The sequence below is a fragment of the Perognathus longimembris genome, chromosome 10 (genome assembly GCF_023159225.1).
Source record: "Perognathus longimembris pacificus isolate PPM17 chromosome 10, ASM2315922v1, whole genome shotgun sequence".
In the NCBI taxonomy this organism is placed as follows: Eukaryota; Metazoa; Chordata; class Mammalia; order Rodentia; family Heteromyidae; genus Perognathus; species Perognathus longimembris.
The window spans coordinates 47,995,499-48,018,601 of NC_063170.1; the positions used below are offsets into that span (position 1 = coordinate 47,995,499).

Below are 23,103 nucleotides of genomic sequence, written 5' to 3' on the forward strand. Positions count from 1 at the left end.
CAACTACAGTATATCAAATACTGACAAAGAAATATGAAAAGCAAATAAATTTTTTAAATATATGCTATACAATTAGAAATTATAAAATAATGGCATTCGCAGGAAAATGGTCAGACCTTGAACGAATAATGTGGAGTGAGACAAGCCTAGAGCACAGAGGACAAAGGGGCATGGTCTCCCTGATATGTGGTTGTTGGGGGGTGGAAGGAGAACAGTAGAGATCGTGTCTGTAAAACAACAAACTTCTTTTCAAGTGGTATCTCCACATGTTTTGGTCAAAGACTTTACATTATGTCTCTAAAACCAAACAATTACTGAATAAGCATAAAAAGGTCTAGGATAGACCTATCAGAGGGTCACAAGAGACCAACAGCTACGTACATATGATTATATAAGATAAGGCTAAGCAAAATGAACTCCAAGAGATGGAAACAGGAGGATTTTTATCTTTGTTAGGTTTTACATACGAGGTGAATTTCCTGTGGCGTACCCCAGGTGATTACTGTATATGATTTTGGTACACTGGATATTGTATATATGCTTATCTGAACTAGGGAAGGGAAAGAAAAATGAGGGAGGGTATAACAAATATGGTAAGAAATGTACTCACTACTTTATTATGTAACTGTATCCCCTCTGTACATCACTTTGTCAACAAAATTTAATAATAAATTTTAAAAAATATATGCTATAAAGCACACATCATCATATTAATATATGCAGAAAAGGTTTTAACAAATCTTAATGCACTTTTATGGTGAAATTTTAAATTTAAAGAAAAATTTAGGGCTGGGGATATAGCCTAGTGGCAAGAGTGCCTGCCTCGGATACACGAGGCCCTAGGTTCGATTCCCCAGCACCACATATACAGAAAACGGCCAGAAGCGGCGCTGTGGCTCAAGTGGCAGAGTGCTAGCCTTGAGCGGGAAGAAGCCAGGGACAGTGCTCAGGCCCTGAGTCCAAGGCCCAGGACTGGCCAAAAAAAAAAAAAAAAAAAAAAGAAAAATTTAGCAGCCAGCTCTAGTGGCTTACTCTGTAATCTTAGCTACTCAGGAGGGTGAGATATGAGGATTAAAGCCAACTCCAGGGCAGGAAAGTCTGAGGGACTCTTATCTCCAATTAAATCACAGAAAAAGCCGGAAGTGGTACTGTGTCTCAAGTGGTAGAGTGCTAGCCTTGAGCAAAAGGAGTTTAGGGACAGCATCCAGGCCCAGAGCTCAAAAACAGAAAAAAAAAATTTTTAACACACCAGGAATAGCAAAGAACATTGTATCAGAGATATTAGCTAGATAAATTATGTCAGAAAAAATTAAAGGTATATGAATTAGACGAGATTGGGCGCGTTCAGGGTGGTATGGCCGTAGACAAGGTATATGAATTAGAAAGGACAATCTTTATTATACATGACATGAAAGTACATTTTAAAAAATCCTCCGGGGGCTGGGGATATGGCCTAGTGGCAAGAGTGCTTGTCTCTTATACATGAGGCCCTGGGTTCAATTCCCCAGCACCACATATATAGAAAACAGCCAGAAGTGGCACTGTGGCTCAAGTGGTAGAGTGGTAGCCTTGAGCAAAAAAGAAGCCAGGGACAGGGCTCAGGCCCTGAGTTCAAGCCCAGGACTGGCCAAAAAAATAAAAAATAAAAATCCTCAGGGATCTGGGATGTAGCTCAGTGGCAAATCACACTGAACTATGAAAGCAGGAGAAAGAAACAACAACAACTTCAAAACAAGTTATAAAATGATTCTCACAAGACCTTACCTATCAATATTATCTTAATTGTTAATGGGTTAAAATTTCTAACTAAATGGAAGTCCACTACAGAGATAATAAACAAATAAAAATAAAAACCTAAGACCCAACTACCTAATGACTACAAAAATATTTGCTTTACCTCTAAGGACACATACAAACTGAATGTATAAAATAAAATAATATTTTTCTATGCAAATAGCATTCAAAAGAAAGCAAGAGAAACTATATTATACCAAATAAGATATATAGTAAATCAAAAGTAGCAAAAAGTGGGCCGGCACCAGTGGCTCACACCTATAGTCCTAGCTACTCAGGAGTCTGAGATGTGAGGATCCTGATTCAAAGCCTGCCCGGGGAAGGAAATTCCTTGAGACTTGTCTCCAGTTAACCACCAGAAAACCAGAAGTGGAACTGTGGCTCAAGAGGTAGAGTGCTAGCCTTGAGCTGAAGAGCTCTGGGACAGCACCCAGGCCCAGAGTTCAAGCCCCACTACCAACAACAACAACAAAAAAAGCAGAAAGTATTTGGGGGTACAGAGGTAGAATGCTTGCCTAGGATGCATAACATTCTTGACTTGATCCCCAGCACTAAAAAGTAAAAAGTGATAAGAGAAGTCATTATGGAATTATAAAGAGGTCAATTCAATGAGAGAAAACAGTATATGTGCCTAATATTGAAGACCCAAATAGATAAAGCAATATTAATTAAAAATGAAATTATTACTTACTTCTGTGTAGTCATCAAAAGTATGATCTTCTGCCTGAAAATTCTCTATCATTTTCACAGCAGTCCCATCCAGAAGCCAATTATATTTTTCAACTGAAAAGTAATACTCTAATTTAAAATCTCAATAGCACTGAGTAAAATGCATTCTGCATTATCATACAACAGGGTAGCCTATTCAAGTATTTTTTTTTGTATTGGTATTTTTTAGACCTTGAACTCAGGGTCTCATGCCCTTGCCTGGCTTATGTTTTGTACTGTAGCACTTGAGCAATGCCTCCAGTTCCTCAAAGATTATACTAATAGAGCATAAACATATGTGGATTACTACATTTAAAATAATAGGCAGACTAAACCAAGATATTTAGTTAACTGAGTTAAATATCTTTTAAAATAAAGGCAATACACCTCAGTAGATAATGGATCAAGAAAATGTGGTACATGTACACAATGGAATTCTATGCATCTATTAGAAGGAATGACTTAGCCCCATTCATGAGGAAATGGAAAGACTTGGAAAAACTCATACTAAGTGAAGTGAGCTAGACCCCAAAAAACATAAATTCTATGGTTTCACTCATTGGAAACAATTAGTACTTGTCTAGGATAGTCCTAGAAGAGAAGCACAATAGCTCAGTAGCTATGTATATATGATCACATAAGATAATCCTAAGAGAAATGAATTACAAGTTTGGAAATAAGTGTGTTATCTTTGTTGTTGTTATTTCCAATGTACCCTATGAAATAATGCCTTTTCTTTTGTCTTCCCCATGCCTTTGCCCCTGTTGTCACTGTAACTAACTTTGGTACACTGGATATTGTAAATACGTTAATCAGAACTAGGGAAGGGGAACACCAAAATGGAGACACAAAGGGTAAAAGGCAAACCAATGCAACAGCAGTACATACAAGACTACATGCTATAAGCCAACTGTACAACTCGGGGAGGATGGGGAGGAAACCAGGGAGGGGGGAAGGTGGAAGAAAAACGAAGGAGGAGGTAAAAAGTTTAATAAGAAATGTACTCACTGCCTTACATATGTAACTGTAACCCCTCTGTACATTACTATGACAATTAAAAAATACAGAATGTGATGCTTTTAAGCTGACTTAAATAAACAGATAATGTCACACAATAGAAGATTTTTAACTAATACACTGTCAAACAACAACCATCCATCCTGCTTTCATACACAATTAAGGAGACTAAAGGCCAGTAAACTAAGCTACAGGCTATTCTAAACTATTCTCTGAAACTAACTTGATTTTACTTCCCTTGATTTAACATTTTCCTTATTCCAAGATCTCTTCTTTCTACCCTTTATCAACTTGTTTCCATTAATATTCATTCATCCTTTGGATTGCTCAACAGGGATTTGACTCCTGACTCTACCAAAAGTCACATTTATGTCTATTTCTGACTCTTCTTGCTCTTTCATAAGAGTCCCAAACCAAGTATCTGAGCAAATTCTAGTTTTAATTTAAGTCATAAAAGATGTGCAATATTAAATAGTTCATATATACCATATGTCTGATAATGTCTCTTTGCACCTTCTAAGTTCTGATATACTGCTTCCTTCAGCGTGTCAAGTGCCCAACATAATACATGTTCAGGAAGTTCTGTATCAAGAGTTACAGGTGCTTGAGTTCCTGATAGCCAAGAGGGTACTGTTTGGACAGTCTAACACAAAAAAATATAAACACATGTGATAAATACATAACTGCAAAAAAATCTAATTGGAGAACTTATATTATTTTTAGCATTCTCCTCAGATTTCCAGGGTCCAAAAAAGGTAACTCAATGCAAATTATTAGTTTGAAAGTGAATTGTTTGTAGTCTAATATGAAAACTTAAACTGTTTTAGTTTTCTTTCACTCAAAAAATACTATTATTATTTCAAAGTAATCATATTAAAGAACATTGGAAAGAACAAATGTAAATCAGATCTTGTTCTTAAGAAGCTCACGATTCAGTACTGGAAGGGGACATGCACAAATAATTAGTTTATAAATATAAGAAAAGATCAAAGAAGAAAAAACACTTTCAACTGGAAGATATTTACAAAAAGAAAATACTTTCTAATTTTAAATATTTGAGGAAAGGAAAAAAATAGGTAACATACAAATACTACAGAAATATTCAACTCAAATAAATTTAAACTCTGAAATACAGCCATTTAAAGAACATGATGGGGAAGGCTGAGGTAATACCTGCAGAGCATCAGCTATTCGCTCTACCAATCCCACAACAACATCTTCCAAATCTTGAAAAGTAGGATAAAATTCCATTCTATCTTCATCAAATGTCAATTCCATCTTAAATATTGGCAGCCCTTCTTTATCATTTGGGTCAAAAAGTTTTACAAATCCTTCTACAGTTCTCCGTAAGAAATCCTTTAGCTGAATATCATAAAATTACTATTATTTTAAAAAGTGCAAATTTAACCTTTCCTAATAGCAGTGTTATTGTATATAATTAAGCCATTCTATCAAATCATCTACAGTAGTCCTGAAATTATCATCATTCAACACAGTATATTCTTAATGAACAAAATCCAAAGCAATAAATACAACAATATACAGAAATCACAAATTTTATATCAAATATTAACAATCTAAAGACAACCATCTACATTATTTAATACGACTGTCCCTGGCACATAAAACATCCCAGAGAGGCTGGGAATGTGGTTTAGAGGTAGAGTGCTTGCCTAGCATGCATGATGCCCTAGGTTGGATTCCTCAGCACCACATAAACAGAAAAAGCCAGAAGTGGCGCTGTGGCTCAAGAGGTACAGTGCTACTAGCCTTGAGCAAAAAGAAGCCAGAGACAGTGCTCGGGCCCTGAAACCAAGAGGACTGGCAAAAAAAAAAAAAAAAAAAAAAAAAATCCAGAGAGAAAGCCTAATACCTGAAGGTGAGATTGTAGTGTAGCATAAACATAAGGTGTGGTATATTAAAGCTCGTTCCTATTGTCACAAGAGCCAATTGTCAAATATCCAAAGGTTTGGGGAGCTGCTAAACTTTAGCAACTTGAAACCCACCATTATGACACTATTTACAAAACAGAAATCACCGAACACTAGAATTCTGAGTATTTTTTTCCTCTGGAGCTGTATTTCTAGTGAAGGTGAAGCCAATAGAACTTAGAAAGATGTATGATGTGCCTAAGCATTAAAAAAATAAAGGGCTGGGGATAATAGCCTAGTGGCAAGAGTGCCTGCCTCGGATACACGAGGCCCTAGGTTCGATTCCCCAGCACCACATATACAGAAAACGGCCAGAAGCGGCGCTGTGGCTCAAGTGTTAGAGTGCTAGCCTTGAGCGGGAAGAAGCCAGGGACAGTGCTCAGGCCCTGAGTCCAAGGCCCAGGACTGGCCAAAAAAAAAAGTATTCTTACACAAAATCAACTATTGGAAATTTAAGCCAGCTAACAAACATGGATCTGAATGTTCTCTAAAATGATCATTTCCTTACTTCTTAACACATAACCATATTCTCTTAAAAGATGGAAAGAAAATCAGTTATAGTAGTTACAATGTTACAGATAAATGCTAAACAAATTTATTTTCTACTTAAAGATACAAGGCAACATTCATGCATTCTTTGGAGATATTTACCAAAGGAACAGTTTTAATTCAAAACTAATTTTCTAGAATTATATCATACAATAGTAAAAATTTTGAGAAGTCTATCTATACACAATTGCATAACACAATTGCACAGATTAGTATTCTGCATTAATTATCATTGAAAGATGATCAATAATATTGTGTGTGCTGGTACTGAGACTTGAACTCAGGGCCTAGGCACTGTTCCTGGGCTTTTTAACTCAAGAATAGCACTCTACCACTTGAACTAAAGTTCTACTTCTGGCTCACCAGTGATTAATTGAAGAAACTATTCTCACAGACTTTCCTGTGTGGGTTAGCTTTGAACCATGAAATTCAGATCTCAGCTTCCTGAATAGCTAGGATTATAGATGTGAGCCATCAACATCTGGCAATCAATAACATTTTGAACCCACATTTTATGAAAATCAATCAGCCTAGGATGTGATGACTTCAGAAATAAATTTACTAGGGTAGCACTTTTCTTAACATACTCCAATAAAACTACAGAAAATTAGCTTGTAGTCTTTTAGCATGAGTCAAGTAATCATTAATACTATTGACACATGTTTTTAAGCTTTCCTCTTTCATTATTATTTGTTGATTCATTCATTCATTGGTGATGGGAATTGAATCCAAAACCTCATGTAGACTAGGCAAGTGTATATCCCCATTCAGAAACTAAGAACTTTCTGGCTGAATCTGTTTAAATAAAAACTATAATTAAACATGTCTATTAATTTCAAAAGAATTACCTTAGCACTGTGTTTAATAGAATTTTATTTAAAATAGTAAGTTGATTTTAATATAATTTAATATGCAGTGTATTTACCTGATTTGACATAAGTGTGGAAACACAGTTATAAAAGGATTCCAACTTATCAGGCTTAATGCCTTCTAGTGCTTCCTTCTTGGTAAAGAGACTTATAACGTTCGGATACCATGTGTTCATTATTTTCTCTTCTGCTTTTATAGTTTGAAGTGATAGGTCATTTCTTAGTACTTCACAATCAATTGGGCCTCTCTCTCTATTTATTAGAAAAATAAAAATAAATTATAGAGTTAAACAAATGACAGGATTTTAAGAGCTTCTTGGGGGGGGAGGGGAAGTTATGTTTTGTTTCATTTTGTTTTGGGGTAGTACTGAGGATTGAACCCAGAGAAACACATATGTAAACCTGGTTTTAATAAATAACTATTGAGGGGGCTGGGAATATGGCCTAGTGGCAAGAGTGCTTGCCTCCAATATATGAAGCTCTCGGTTCGAAACAGCCAGAAGGAGCGCTGTGGCTCAGGTGTCGAAGTGCTAGCCTTAAGCGAGAAGAAGCCAGGGACAGTGCTCAGGCCCTGATTCCAAGGCCCAGGACTGGCAAAAACTAAATAAATAAATAACTATTGAAATTTTAAAAAATTTACATCCAAAAATATAAACAAATATCTTGAACATTTATGAATTACTTTAGAAATTATACAGACAAAATTAAATGCTAAAGAAATATTCAAATTTAAAATGTTAGTTAATAAATACAAAATTCTACCTAATTCCTGTGAAGTCCAGCAAAAGTGTATTAGCAAATGTTGCATAACCAATATCCAGTAATTGTTTCATAGTTGGATGAACAATGTGCAAATTAGCTAATATTTGATTTCTTGCATGCACATAGCTTGAATGCCATGGTTTAGAATAATCTAGTCCTCTGGAAAAGCAAAACACAATTAAACAATGTATACTATATTTTAAGAAATCATTCTTATAGTTAGAATAAATACATCAAAAATTCATAAGTGTATTATCTCCAAAAATAATCTGTGGGTAACACAGAATCCTAGCCCCAATGTGAGAATTCTTCTAAGCCACTATGCTCTGGCTCAGTTACCAAAGACAAAGAAAAGTTAAGAATACAGTATACAGAAAAGAAGTATACAGAAGTATACAGAAAAATTTGTCTGGCATACACCAGAGTTTACTCAAGGTCAACCTGGATATTCATTCATAAAGGCTCTTCTGATTATGTAGGCAGAACAAGATAAGCAATAATACACAGGACATCTTTTTTTTATATAGTGTCAGAATATTTTTGGATTTCATAATTTTAAACTTGAGTATAAGATGAGTTCATTTTCAAGATATATGGAAACCTAGAAAATATTGTTTTCAAAATAATGTACTCACATAGGAGATTCAGGTAAGGGGCCTCCTTCATCTTCAAGCCAGTCAACTGAAGGTCTCACAAGAACACTCCGAACTAAAATATACATACATAATACATTAATTTTTTTGAAATTCCAAGAACTATTCATATCAAAGTCTAACTTTTGATGTGGATATTACAAATTGTTGTGAACTAAAATAAGTATAAGAGAATAAGATAATAACTTGAAACAAAATAAAGTTCTTAGTAATATCTTAGCCTTACTTCTGAAACAAATTCAGACAGCAAAGCAACTGATCATCCATTTCTTGCATTTTATCTACTCAACAGTCACTGGCATAATCTCTTAGATTTATTTTTTAATAACTTTTTAAGCCTCCCATAGTAGTGTAATGCCCAAGTCGAGAGAAACCCACCAAGAAGACCACCGAGAGCCAGACGTTCAGAAATGCAAAAGCAAGGCTTTATTCAGGCGAGCTGCAACTCGGGTCTTGTCCCTTACACCGACACAGCGGAGATAGGGAGGAAGCCCTGAGTTGGATTTTTACAGGGCTTATCAAGGCAAAAACTACGAAATTTACAGCAACCAGGTGTTTGGGCAGAATTAGGGTACGGACTGAAGGCTGATTGGCTCTGGGCTAGGGATATTCTAGGATGGTCAAAGGTTATCAAGGGAGTTTCCCCGGCTGCCTGGGTTTTTACAAGCTGTCCTGCCAAATGGGGTGATTGACAATTTTCCCAAGGCCAGGCACAGCAGAGTGGAGCCTGACTTTAAGATAGCTTTGTTCTAGGAATTTGCAGCTCAACAGCTTTAGCACAAACAAGCCTGGGTTTTATGCATGCTCAGGGTCATTTATATTTTAATGTAAACAACAAACTAACACCTCAGAACCGAGTCACTTTAATTTAACCCTTCAGTAGTTACCAGAGGCTAGGGGAAAGGAAGTTGGGGAGAAGGGTTGTTGAGTCAGATAGGAGGAGCAAGTTCAGGAGACCTAAGTAAAATATGTTGACTGTGAAAAACAATGACCTGTGGTTTTGTTCTTTGTTTGGTAGTAGTAGTAGTAGTAGTAGTAGTAGTAGTAGTGTGGTTTGAACTCAAAGAGCTACATCTCAGTCCTTTTTCTTCTTTTTTTTCTTTTGGCTAGTTCTGGGGCTTGGACTCAGGGCCTGGGAACTGTCCCTGGCTTCTTTTTGCTTAAGGCTAGCACTCTACCACTTGAGCCACAGCACCACTTCCAGCTTTTCTGTTTATGTGGTGCTGAGGAATCCAACACAGGGCTTCATGCAAGCACTCTACCTCTAAACCATATTCCCAGTCCTTCCTTTTTCTTTTTTATTCCAGGAAAGAGTCTCATATTTTCCACCATGTGAGCCTCAAATCCTCCTACCTCCACTTCTGGAATGATTATGATTACAATAGTGAACCACTCTACTTGTCTTTGTATTGTACTATGAATACTGCTAATGGAGGAAATTTAAGTGTTCACACACACACACACACACACACACATACACACACACACACAAAGTCATAAGTAAGCTGGGAACATGTGGTTGTGGCTACTTAGAAGGCTGAGATTGGGAAAATCATAGTTTGAAGCCAGACTGTTAAGAAAAGTTCATGAGACCCTTTCTCAATTAAGAGCTAGACACTTAGGCACATGCCTATTATTCACTTACCACACATCTACTATTCTACCTATAATGGGACACCCAAAATACATGGATTGCCAACTAAGTAGGCACCTAGGCAGGAAGAGAGACTATCAAAAAATAACCACCCCATAAAAGAAGTGATGGCTTGACTCAATAGTAGAGCTGTCTGACCAGCTCAAGGCCCTGAATTCAAACCCTAAAACCAACACCAAAAACAAAAAGATGATCTATGAGGTCTGGTAAATAATTTAGTCATTACAAAATGTATACAAGTGTATACAAAATGTATACACATGTTGTTTGTGATAAATATATATATAATTCTTTCAATTAAAAAATAAAGGGGCTGGGGATATGGCCTAGTGGCAAGAGTGCCTGCCTCGGATACACGAGGCCCTAGGTTCGATTCCCCAGCACCACATATACAGAAAACGCCCAGAAGCGGCGCTGTGGCTCAAGTGGCAGAGTGCTAGCCTTGAGCGGGAAGAAGCCAGGGACAGTGCTCAGGCCCTGAGTCCAAGGCCCAGGACTGGCAAAAAAAATAAAATAAAATAAAAAATAAATAAATAAATAAAAACTACAGTAAAAATCGCAAAGGTTAAATTTCTAATAAAACTTCCCAAATACATTAACATTTCCTAATAAGCCTATCAATAAGATAGCTAAAACCATAAAGACAAAGTAAAAAAAAATCAGTCACAATAGGTACAAAAATTACTAAGCCCTTAAATTACAAAGATCTTAATTATAGGACAGATTCACAATAAAAAAATTAAGTAGAAATAATATCTACGAAATATATACATAAGATTTGTTCTTTTTTTTTTTTCAGTACTGGGCCTTGCACTTACTAGGCAAGTGTTTGACCACTTGAGCAACACTCCTAGCCATTTTTAGTTTATTTTTCAGATAAGGTCTCTCAAAGTCTTCCTACTTCCACCTCTTACCTACCTAAGATTTCAGACATGTGCCACCATGCCTGGCCCCATACACTTTAAATATATATTGTTCATTATTAATTTTACTTCTATTGTTGTTTCAGTTTTAGGGGCGAAAGTAAGTGTCAGATGCTACTTACCCAAATATCTCTTCATACTTTTTTCAAAATCATTTGCTACCTCATTTTTGAGGCTTTCAATCAGTTCTTCTCTTTCTTTCCCTTCTTTTAAGTGCTCAGGTATCAGCATTAGCATGTGGTCCAGCCATTCTTGCTGAATAGGTACGATAGGACTACTTTCTACACATTCCTTCATATAAATATAGTTGAACTGAGAAGATAATACAAAAATTAAGTGGCCTGTGTGATTCAACATTTCAGTGTAACTCCTAAGCTCTGTCTTCCCAAAAGAGCATTCCTTTAGAATAAAAATATCCTATAAAAAACAGGTTTTCAGGAATAAAATTATTTTACACAAAACTATGCCTTACAAAGTAAACATTTTATCCTTTCTTTGCAATGAGTTCTTGACAAATTAATGTTCTTAATTATAGTCTTCATTTTCTCCAGACAAAAGCGATCCTTCATCTAAGTTGTTACTCTTTTGGTGAACAAATGGACATTAATTAAATAAATAGTTAAACATTGCTGAGAATGTTATATGACACAAAACCCATGTTTTGACAATTGTATTTTGATTTAAGACTGGTATAATTGATACAAGTGATATAATTTGATACAAGAGTATGTATAATTCACAAATTCTCCTATAAGAATAAAAAATCTGACAAAAATGGGCAAATGGAAAAACAATCTTAATCTTATTAGCAACATTTTAAAATCATGAAAGTTTCAGTTTGTCCACAAATTAACACAATGTATATTAAAAATCTGCAAATATCATCATTTTTATGAGACTAGATAACTTGATACTGACGTTCTTGTGGAAAAATTAAGTATGCAACAAGAGCTAAGAAAACCTTTAAAAAAAAGTCTACAATGGAGGACTGGCCTTAAGAAACACTGTAACATTCCACAAGGCCTATATAAGTATAACACAGGTGCATGAAAGAACAAGCCAGTAAAAAATAATTATAAAGGCTGGGGATATGACCTAGTGGTAAAGTGCTTGCCTTGTATACATGAAGCCCTCCCTGGGTTGGATTCCTCAGCACCACACATATAGAAAAAGTCCGAAGTGGCACTGTGGCTCAAGTGGTAGAGTGCTAGTCTTGATCAAAAAGAAGCCAGGGGGGGCTGGGGATATAGCCTAGTGGCAAGAGTGCCTGCCTCGGATACACGAGGCCCTAGGTTCGATTCCCCAGCACCACATATACAGAAAACGGCCAGAAGCGGCGCTGTGGCTCAAGTGGCAGAGTGCTAGCCTTGAGCGGGAAGAAGCCAGGGACAGTGCTCAGGCCCTGAGTCCAAGGCCCAGGACTGGCCAAAAAAAAAAAAAAAAAGAAGCCAGGGACAGTGCTCAGGCCCCGAGTTCATGCCCCACGACTGGCAAAAAACAAAACAAAACAAAAATCATAAAGTCAAGCTGGGTGGCGGTAGCTCATGCCTGTAATCCTAGCCACTCAAGAAGCTGAGAATTGCAATTCAAAACTTTAAGCATAAAAGTCTACAAGACTACAATTCCAAAATAACAAGAAAAAAGCAGGTTTGAGGGACAATGGTCAAGGAGTAGAGCACCAGCCAAACTAGCAAGCCAACCAAACACCAAGGCCTGAGTTCAAACCTATTACCAGAAAGAAAAAGGGAAACACCTTGACTGGCTAAAAAGAGGTTCTTCCAAATATTCTCCAAATATTCTCAATTTTATAGTTCTCTACACCCAAAGAAAACCTGGTAGACTTAGAAAACAAACAGCCTCCTCTGAAAACATGCTAAATAATATCTTCTTTTGTGTAACCAACTCCCCCCTAATTTTTTTTCTTTTTTTTTTTTTTTTTGGCCAGTCCTAGGCGGTGAACTCAGGGCCTGAGCACTGTCCCTGGTTTTTTTTGCTCAAGGCTAGCACTCTGCCACTTAAGCCACAGTGCCACTTCTGGACATTTTCTGTATATGTGGTGCTGAGGAATCGAACCCAGGGCCTCATCTTGCCACTAGGCCATATTCCCAGCCCTCCCCTAATTTTTTTTATCTATTGTTATTAAGCCAATTTTACATATCATCTTTCTACCAGTCTTATCATAGGCCCATATCATTACCCATGCTCATTTTCTTTTCTCCAGAACCTAGTACAAAGCTAGCATATAGTAGACTCCTTTTTTACTTTTCTTTTTCTTTTTCTTTCTTTTTTCTTCTTTTTTTTTTTTTCAGTCTCAGGGCCTGAGCACTGTCCCTGAGCTTCTTTTGCTCAAGTCTAGCACTCTACCTCTTGAGCCACAGCACCACTTCTGGCTTTTTCTGTTTTTGTGGTGCTGGGAAGTTGAACCAAATCAAGGCTTTGTGCATGCTAGGCAAGCACTCTACCACTAAGCCACATTCCCAGCCCCAGTAGTCTCTTGATGAGTGTTTGTGGAGAGGATAAACAACCATCAGTATATCAACATCCTAATTTTAAAAGAGATGTATTTCCTTTGTAGAGCTATTTCAATGCTTTGGAATACAAACTTAAATGTTTACACAACTAATTTTTAAATGAGTAAGAACACAAAATGTAACTATTAAAACTTATTTTATTCTCTACGACATGCTTGTTCTCTTAGATAAAGAAAACAAGAATGTTTCAATTTTTTTTCCCTAGGGTTGGACTTAGAAGATTGTCTTACAACAAACTGCTTTGTAATTATTACTTTATCTTAAAAACCAGAAAATTGAACTCACTCCTTTTTTTTTAAGTTCACTGGTCATCTGTCAAAACAAAAACAAAAACACAATTAAACCAAGAAGGAAACTTTAAATCATAGTTTAAAATATATCAATTCTTTTTAAAACTTAGCTATACTAAGGTTGACTTATTTAAGAATTAAAATGGTATAAGAAAAAAATTTAAGAGAAAATGCTACTTACAGCTGAAGGATAATCGGGCTCTGGTGATGGAGGTACTCTTTTACCTAGAGTTTTGGCTAGATTTGTTCTTGCTCCATCAATTCTGAAATTTATAGTTAGAACAATGCATGACTCTTGAATATAAAATTAGCATTAATTATTAAAACATTGTAAGTTGGATATTGTCAACAATATTAAAGGCTCTGTTAATCTGACTGAATCTATGAATAACAAATCTTTATAGCCATCATTGATGAGATCTTAATTTTTAAATTATTCAGGTATTATTTAAAGGTATGGGATTAAAAAAGGAAATCTTTTCCAAGTGTGATGGCAATGATGAAATAAGCTGAAGGAGACTGGGACACTGAAGATAAAGTTACATAACTTACCAAATTCACATGGCTAATCATCTGTACAAACGGTATTTGAACTCTGGCCTGACTAAGCCTAGATGTTTACCAGTTAAGCAAACCTGCTTCCTTCAAGTTATGTACTTCCAAATTTCCTCACTCTCCTTGTTTATCAATTTCTGTCTTAAAATTTGATCCCAGAATTCCAAATGTTGTTTGACAAGTGCAGAGCAAACTTTTCTCTCCCATATTCTAAATACTCTATACTATTGAAGCAGCCTTGAAATAGCTTTCTTAAACATCCTTGTCTCCCTATAAATTTTACTGAGCCTATAGTAAACTAAATATAAACTATATACTAAACTAAAACTCCGAAGAATTTTCTACATGAAGTAAAACTGTGTGTGGAATAGTTTATTCCTTAGGAAATTTGGCCTCGAAGAACTAAACATAGAACTATCTTATGGTCCAGCTTTGGGGCATCTAGGGTATTATGAGTCATATGGTTAAAAAAACTTGCACATCCATGTTCATTGCTGCTCTATTCACAGTAGCCAAGTTTTAGAAACAGTCCAGATGCTCTTCAGTGGACAAGTAGATCAAGAAAATGTGGTACAAGTATGCAATGAAATTTTATTCATCTATTAGAATAATATGTCTTTTTCAAGGAAATGGATGGAGCTAGAAAAATTATATTAAGTGAAGTCAGGTTCAGAGCAACAAACAGTATGTGTTTTCTTTCATATGTGGAAGCTAGATCCAAAATACAAACATTCATGGTAATATATACAAGTCTCTTCCTAACCCACAAACTGACTAAAGGAGGGTATTCTTAGGGGAGGAGTCCAAAAGTGTAACTCCTTTGAACAGCTTATTAACTGTTTATCAAAATGAATACCAGGAAGTGGAAACATGTTTTATGGGTAGGCAAATGGAGGACATGAGTGGAGGGAGGAAAAGTGACAAAAGTACCAACATTATATTCAATGTATATTATTTAAAAATTGAACTAAGTAACTTCAAGGTAGGGATGGAAGAGGAGAAAGTGAATGAGATTATGGAGGGGGTGATATTGATCAGGAAGCACTGTACTCATAACCTGACTTATAGAATTGTAACCTCTTTGTACAACTAATTAATAAGTTTTAAAAATGTCTTCCTTCTTTTCACTTTTAATCTTCAAGATGCAGGCCAAGAAGAAGCTACTCTTAGGGGAAGAACACAAGGCACAATGCCTATGTGCTTCTAATCATATAAAATAATATTTACCAAAATGAACTCCAGGGAATGAAAACACGAGGGTTTTTTCCCTTGTTTTTCTCTTTTCTTTTCTTTTTATCTTGTTGTTTTAATCTCCCTTTGGGAGAGTAAAGGGGAAGAAAGAAATGAAGAAACAAAGGATGAACAAATACAGCAGTGGTACTCACTAGACACTATGTTGAAAATGAACTATACAATTTGTGGGTGCGAATGGGAGGGAAAAACTGGAAGAGAGCAAGGGAAGAGGTGACATTGTCCAAAAAGAAACCTACTCATTATCTGACTTATGTAACTGTAACTCCTCTATATATCACCTTTATAATAACAATAAAAAAGTAAAACAGATATGGAGATTGAGATGAAGCCATAGTTTTCTAGGCATTTCAGAAAATCAAATACATATGTCAATTGCTCTTATTAAAAAAGAAAAACCAAAAATGAAGCAGGCCAGACTTCTTCCATTATATCTCTCTCTGAACTGCCTATTCCTTGGTGTTGCTACTTCCAAGGAATTCTGCTCAGACTTTAGCAGGCTAATTGGCACAGGTCATAGGCAGGCTTGCACTGTAATTATTCCAGCATAAAAATGTCTAACTTCCTTGAGTTTTTTCTATGTAAGTGTCATCATTTAATTCAGTAACAATTTCTGGAGCAAGTTTTTCTCTACTAATTATAAGTAAGATCTGGAAAGAACATGAGAGATTTTTTTTTACTTCCTGTCTTTGAATATTAACAAAATCCAGTAAAGAAAAACTTGATCATTTCAAAAGACTGCATAAGAGACTACATGTAGTGAAGAGAAATCGCTCTTTTGAATACAGAAGAATAGTAACCAAAGAAGAGAGAGTGGGCAGGCTCAATCCCAGGACTCTAGAAATCTACCAAATAATGTTGACTCGTGCAAAAGTCCCAGGAATCAGAATCGTCCAAGCCAAATTCTATCATGACTCATTACATTCTATCTCACTCCTGGAACTTTCTCTATCCACAAATCTCACCCATCTTTTTTTTTTTAGTTTTTAAATTGTTATTATAAAGGTTATTATAAAGGGGCTACAGTTACATAAGTCAGGCAAAGAGTACATTTCTTCTTGGACAATGTCACTCCTTACCTTTTTCTCTCCCAATTTTTTCCATCCCATCCCTAGTCACAAGTTGTATAGTTCATTTTCAACATAGTGTCTACTGAGAACCACTATTGCATTTGTTCATCCTTTGCCCTTCCATTTCTATGCCCCCCTTTACCCTCCCAAAGACAGATAACAAACAAAAAAGACCAAAGAAAATAAATAGTTGAAGAAAAAAATCTTAAATACATTTCCTGAAGTTTGTTTTGATAAATATTATTTTCGTAGGCATTTTACCTTTGCATTCCTCTCCTAAGAATATCCTCCTTTGGTCTCGCACAGCACCTAAATATAATTCCCAAAGCCTATTCCCTAGTCCTTTACTCTTCTCTCTTATTTCCTTCTTTCTTTTCTTCCCTTTCATCTTCTAATTCTCCTCTTTTTTTCTTTCTTTCTAGTGATTTCAATTATTTCACTTAGCTTCAAAAACCATTTAAATGATTAACTGTGATATCCCATACCTATAGAGTTAGCATATGGGAGGCTGAGGCAGGAGAATTGAGAGGTGGAGACCAGCCTGGGCTAAAACTAAGTTTGGAGATCAGCTTAGGCTAAATAGAACCTGTCTTTTTAAAAAAAAAAAATCTAAATACTGGAGTTTTCTCTCTCCAGCCTTATATAGCCAACATCCTAACAACATATTTTCCCTTAAAATACATAGGTACTTCAACCCTCTATCTCTTAGACTTCTCTATAAATGGTACTATCATTCATCTAGCCATCAATGCCAATTCAATAGCAAGTCCCATCCACACTAGTTCCAAAGTATATCCCTGTAACCTTTTCTCTTCCTCTGTCTCCAGCCTTATCTACCATATATTCCCATCTATACTACTGCAATAGTATCCAACCTGATTTATTTGTTCCTACAAATTGAGTTAATTTTTGTTGTTGTTGTTTTGTTTTGTTTTTTGGCCAGTCCTGGGCCTTGAACTCAGGGCCTGAGCACTGTCCCTGGCTTCTTTTTGCTCAAGGCTAGCTAGCACTCTGCCACTGCCACAGCACCACTTCTGGCTGTTTTCTATATATGTGGTGCTGAGGAATCAAACCCAGGGCCTCATGTATACGAGGCAAGCACTCTACCACTACTAGGCCATATTCCCAACCCTGAGTTACTGGGTTTTTTTGCCAGTCCTGGGGCTTGAACTCAGGGCCTCAGCATTGTCCTTGAACCTCTCTGTGCTCAAGGCTAGTGCTCTTCCACTTGAGACACAGTGCCACTTCTGGCTTTTTCTGTTTATGTGGCACTGAGGAATTGAATCCAGGGCTTCATGCAAGCTAGGCAAGCACTCTACCACTAAGCCACATTCCCGGCCCCCTGAGTTAATATTTTTAATTATATTTTTGTTATCTTTATGTAGTTTTACAAAGGAGTTGCCATTCAACAAAGCAGTTTATGAACACAATGCATCCTGATCAATAATATCATTCCTTTCATCATTCTCCCCCATCCCTCCCAAACCTACCTCCCTCCTCAATGTTTATAATTTTGTAGGATATGCATTGGACTTTATGACTAGATTCTCCACTTACCTTCATCTCTTCTTTAGTCTACACCCCTCCCCTAGGCCCTACCCCCGCCTTTTAAGTACCAGTTTCCTGGTGCTCATTTTGTTGGACTATGAGAATTTCTAAGGAATTACACAATTTGAATTCTCCCCTGAATATACCATACTTCTGTTAATACATGTGTGTATGCTTGCATACCACCCTGAGTGTTTATTTATAAATTAACTATAGCTGCCATATGAGAGAGAAAACATGCATCCTTTGCCTCTCTGGGCCTGACGTACTTCACTTAACATTGTTTTTCCAGGTCCTTCCAGTTCTTTTCAAATGATACAATATCATCCCTTCCAACAGATGAGTAAAATGCCATACTGCATATGTACCACATTTTCTTGATGCATATGTTCTTGAGTTAATCTTAACAGCTAGGATATCTTTTAAGTGTAAATTAGATTCATGTTACCTCTTGTTTTAGACATTTTAACAGCTTCCATTGCACTAAAAAAAAAATCTGAATTCTTTATTATGGCCTACAAAAACCTAAACAATCCACCTCACTTGCATCTCTGCCAGCTTATTATATCACTCCCACAGTTTGGAGATTTTTGCATATTTATTGTCTCCTCTCACTGGCATAAACTTTTCTTTCTTTGCTGGTCCTGAGGCTTGAACTCTGGGCCTGGGCACTGTCCCTGAACTTCTTTTGCCAAGGCTAGCACTTTATCATTTGAGCTACGGCACCACTTCCAACTTTTTGTCATTAATTGGAGATAAAGAGTCTCACAGACTTTCCTGTCTGGCTTTGAACTGTGATCCTCATATCTCAGCCTCCTAAGCAGCTAGGATTACAGGTATGTGACACTGGCACCTAACTGGCATAAACTTCTTTTTTTGCCAGCCCTGGGACTTGACCTTGGGGCCTTGGCACTCCCCCTGAGTTTCTTTTGCTCTAGGCTAACACTCTACCACTTGAGCCACAGTGCTACTTCCGGCTTCTTCTGTGTATGTGGTACTGAGGAATCAAACCCAGGGCTTCGTGCATGTTAGGCAAGCACTCTACCACTAAGCCATATTCCCAGCCTGGCATAAACTTCTTAAACACAGTTTTCCTTTCCGTTTCCATGATCTCCTTAGTAACAAGCCCAGTGTTTGTGCAACAGCAGATTCTTAATAGCAACAGGATCTTAAATAAAATAATGTAAGAAAAATATACAGAAAAAGTTAACGCAACCTCAACCTTGCTTGCAGAGCATATCTCTAAGTTTCTAAAATCACAGTATATGTGTGGAACTTCTAGTAATTGAACATGACAGTGTGAGATAATGAAAGCACTGGAGTAAGAACAAACTAATTCCTTAAGAACCTCCTTCCAAGTCTAACAAAGTATCCCCTAGAGACTTGGGAAGTAAGGTATAATCTATGAGTACACAAACTGTTATCAGTTCCTACCCTTACAAATTTAGGTCTAAATATAAGAGAATGATTGGCTATCAAAAATATAAGCCTGAAGAGGCTAAATGACTTATGCGATTGTAAGAAAAGTAAAATTATAAATTTTGAATTATCATACTGACCACCTTACTATGAATAATGTGACAGTGAGACTTAGTTGCAAAAACATTCATAAAAGAGGTTAGCCAAGAAAAGAAAGAATACATTAAGAAGCAGGAATCCCTTTTTGTTTGGTTTTGCCACTCCTGGAGATTGGGACACAGGGCCTGAGCACTGTTCCTGGCTTCCTTTTTCTCAAGGCTAGCACTCTACCACTTGAGCCACAGTGCAACTTCTGGGTTTTTCTGTGTATGTGGTGCTAAGGAATCGAACCCAGGGCTTTATGCATGCTAGGCAAGCACTCTACCGCTAAGCCACATTTCAAGCCCGAAATTTCCCTTTTTATACTTCAGCATTGAACTAAGATTTTATAAACAAGATTCATGGTTCTTTTTTTCTTTTTTATTTAGCCCCAGAGACCAACAGCTTCAGGTACCTAGAAAATTTTCTGTAAGTGTTGAACTGAATCACCATTACCACAGTCTCTAGTTAAAGCCAGTTTTAGCTTCTACTAAACTGGGGAGTAAAAGGCAGGTTGTTAGACTGTTCTGTATAGAAAATGTTTAATGACAAGTAGAATTATTCTAGTTTTATTAAGTACTTTTCAAATGTAATACTATTTGTAGAAACCTAATTACTTGGTTTCACTTTCAGGGACCAGTACAGATGTAATATAATGAGAGCTAAAATAGCTGTGCTTAAAGTATGCAGATTCCAGAAATAGGCCACCTGGATGTAAACTCCAGGTTGGGCAAATTACTTAACTAATCTATACTTCACTTACTCACTTAAAAAATAAAACAAACAAAATAATAGTACTGTCTCTGGGGCTGGGGATATGGCCTAGTGGCAAGAGTGCTTGCCTCGTATACATGAGGCCCTGGGTTCAATTCCCCAGCACCACATATACAGAAAATGGCCAGAAGTGGCGCTGTGGCTCAAGTGGCAGAGTGCTAGCCTTGAGCAAGAAGAAGCCAGGGACAGTGCTCAGGCCCGAGTTCAAGGCCCAGGACTGGCCAAAAATAAATAAAAATAAAAAATAAATAAAAAAATAGTACTGTCTCTGTGGAGTTGTGGTAAGAAATATGAGTAAAGTGATGATAACAATGTCTGAAAAAGTAGACAGTATATAGTATCAGTATGGTCAATTTCCAATTGGTTTTCTAGTTAATTCATTAACACTTTTCACATGAACAACTACATGGGTTGAAACTTTTTTTGTATGTTCCAGTCCTGTGGCTTGAATTGGGGCCTGAACTTTCTCCCTAAGACTTTTTTGCTATCACTTGATTTACAGCTCCATTTCCAGCTTGGGGGTGGGGGGGGCACATGGGTGGCTAATTGAAGATAAGAGTTTCATGACTTTCCTGTCTTGGCTGGCTTCAAATAAATCTCCTAGATATCTAAAATTACAGGAGTGAGCCACTGATATTAGGCTGTGGTTGAAACTTTTTTTTTTTTTTTTGCCAGTCCTGGGGCTTGAACTCAGGGCCTGAGCACTGTCCCTGGCTTCTTTTTTTTTTTTGGCCAGTCCTGGGCCTTGGACTCAGGGCCTGAGCACTGTCCCTGGCTTCTTTTTTTTTTTTTTTTTTTTTTTTTTTTTGGCCAGTCCTGGGCCTTGGACTCAGGGCCTGAGCACTGTCCCTGGCTTCCCGCTCAAGGCTAGCACGCTGCCACTTGAGCCACAGCGCCGCTTCTGGCCGTTTTCTGTATATGTGGTGCTGGGGAATCGAACCTAGGGCCTCGTGTATCCGAGGCAGGCACTCTTGCCACTAGGCTATATCCCCAGCCCCCTGGCTTCTTTTTGGTCAGTGCTAATACTCTACCACTTGAACCACAGTGCCACTTCTGTCTTTTTTTTTTTCTGTTTATGTGGTACTGAGGAATCGAACCCAGGGCTTCATGCATGCTAGGCAAACACTCTACCACTAAGCTACATTCCCAGTTCCTGGTTGAAACTTTTTATGAGACTGTGAAAACAGAGCATTTCATATAAATTCCAAGCAAGCATTATTTATTAATATGCTACTTACACCAACTTATTCACTTTCTTCTGTTGTTCTGTGGATCTTTTGTAGCTTAGTAACTTGCTTTGTTTTGGTGTGTCAACACCTACATTTTCTGAAGGATGGGCAATGGGGGGTAACTTCAAGTTCAGAGCCTCCTTTTGTGCTGCAATGGCAGCTTGGTTTGGGTCTGACATCTTGGTTCCCTAAAAATTAAAATACAGTTTCAGGAGGAAAAAATCCTGATAGCCATTATCACAAAGCATGCCTCAATATATTCATAATATAATCAATAACAAAATAAAATTCTACACAATTTTAGATCTTCCTCCCAAGTACAGTAGTAGCTAAAGAATGATGGTTAAAATGAGTAGGCAGAATGTCCTAGTAGAGCTCTGTCACCTACATGCTATGAAGAAATGAGTCCATACATTTTTCCCTTTAGGAACTGAAATTTAAAAATTGAATTTTCTGCTCCCTAAATCTCTCTTGAGCTCTAATCTCCTAGGTTTGAATGTTTCCCTAGATACAAACCATAACAACAACAAAAAAATCTAGTTAAGAATTCTCTTTCCGTAAGATATCATAAGAAATGTACACACTGCCCTACTATGTAACTGCACCCTCTTTCCACAACACCTTGTAAAAAAATTTATGTCCAATTAATAAAAAAAAAAGGAAAAAAAAAAAAGAATTCTCTTTCCCATGAAAGGGAGAGCAAATAGGAGGGGGGTGGGGCACATGACTTGAGAGATGAAGGGTGAGCAAATGCAGTCATTATAGCCAGTGTACATCATGTAAAAAATGAATTATGTAATGTGAGGGTAAGAATGGGAGGGGCAAAATGGGGGAGAACAATGACCAAGAAGCACTGTACTCATAACATGACTTATGAAATTGTAACCCCTGTGTACAACTACTCAACAATAATAAAAAAATTTTTCCCCAAAAAGCTGACATTTAGCTTCGTTAATATTTTAACACTAATGTTACATGTTAGTTTTGCTACTTTCCAAAAACGTGATCAGGCAAAAATCATCACACTTAATGGATTGCAAATGTAGCTCCGCATTTTTTCTGTGGGACAGACATTTTCCACAAATTCCCACAGGTTTTGGAGACTTCTGCCTTGAAAGAGTACTTTTGCTTGTACCCAAATCTTGACGAGCTGTCCTAGAAAGGAAATTAGAAATACAGAGAACCAGTACCTCCCTGGTTATTTCTTCTCGGCTGTACAGACGAGAGTAGTTTGTAGAGAGGTCGTTTCTGGAAAAAGGAAGGAGAGTAACACTAGATGAAACCTCCAGAACCGCACCGGATCCAGCAGAGAAACCGGTAGAAGCAAGGTCGCCAACCCAGTAGAAACAAAGCCGTCGCTATGGAAACAGTAGGGCAGCTACCAGGGGGACTAGATGTAGGCTGCCTGGAAGTTAGTTACTGCACTAGGACAGATCAG

General features: G+C 37.1%; 1 protein-coding gene across 1 annotated transcript in view; it reads right to left on the minus strand.

Annotated features, from left to right (window-relative positions):
- Dnah12 (dynein axonemal heavy chain 12) overlaps positions 1 to 21,847 on the minus strand; it is a 152,463-nt gene extending 130,616 nt beyond the window's left edge. Inside the window, exons 1-10 of the mRNA XM_048354870.1 lie at positions 21,675 to 21,847; positions 13,863 to 13,944; positions 13,677 to 13,703; positions 10,983 to 11,172; positions 8,266 to 8,338; positions 7,631 to 7,789; positions 6,925 to 7,120; positions 4,693 to 4,881; positions 4,006 to 4,162; positions 2,486 to 2,577 (exon numbers count right to left, since the gene is read on the minus strand). Of these exons, the coding sequence (XP_048210827.1) occupies positions 2,486 to 2,577; positions 4,006 to 4,162; positions 4,693 to 4,881; positions 6,925 to 7,120; positions 7,631 to 7,789; positions 8,266 to 8,338; positions 10,983 to 11,172; positions 13,677 to 13,703; positions 13,863 to 13,944; positions 21,675 to 21,844 (1,335 nt within the window). The 5' untranslated portion in view covers positions 21,845 to 21,847. The remainder of the gene's footprint in view (positions 1 to 2,485; positions 2,578 to 4,005; positions 4,163 to 4,692; positions 4,882 to 6,924; positions 7,121 to 7,630; positions 7,790 to 8,265; positions 8,339 to 10,982; positions 11,173 to 13,676; positions 13,704 to 13,862; positions 13,945 to 21,674) is intronic.
- Positions 21,848 to 23,103: the final 1,256 nt, after the last annotated feature.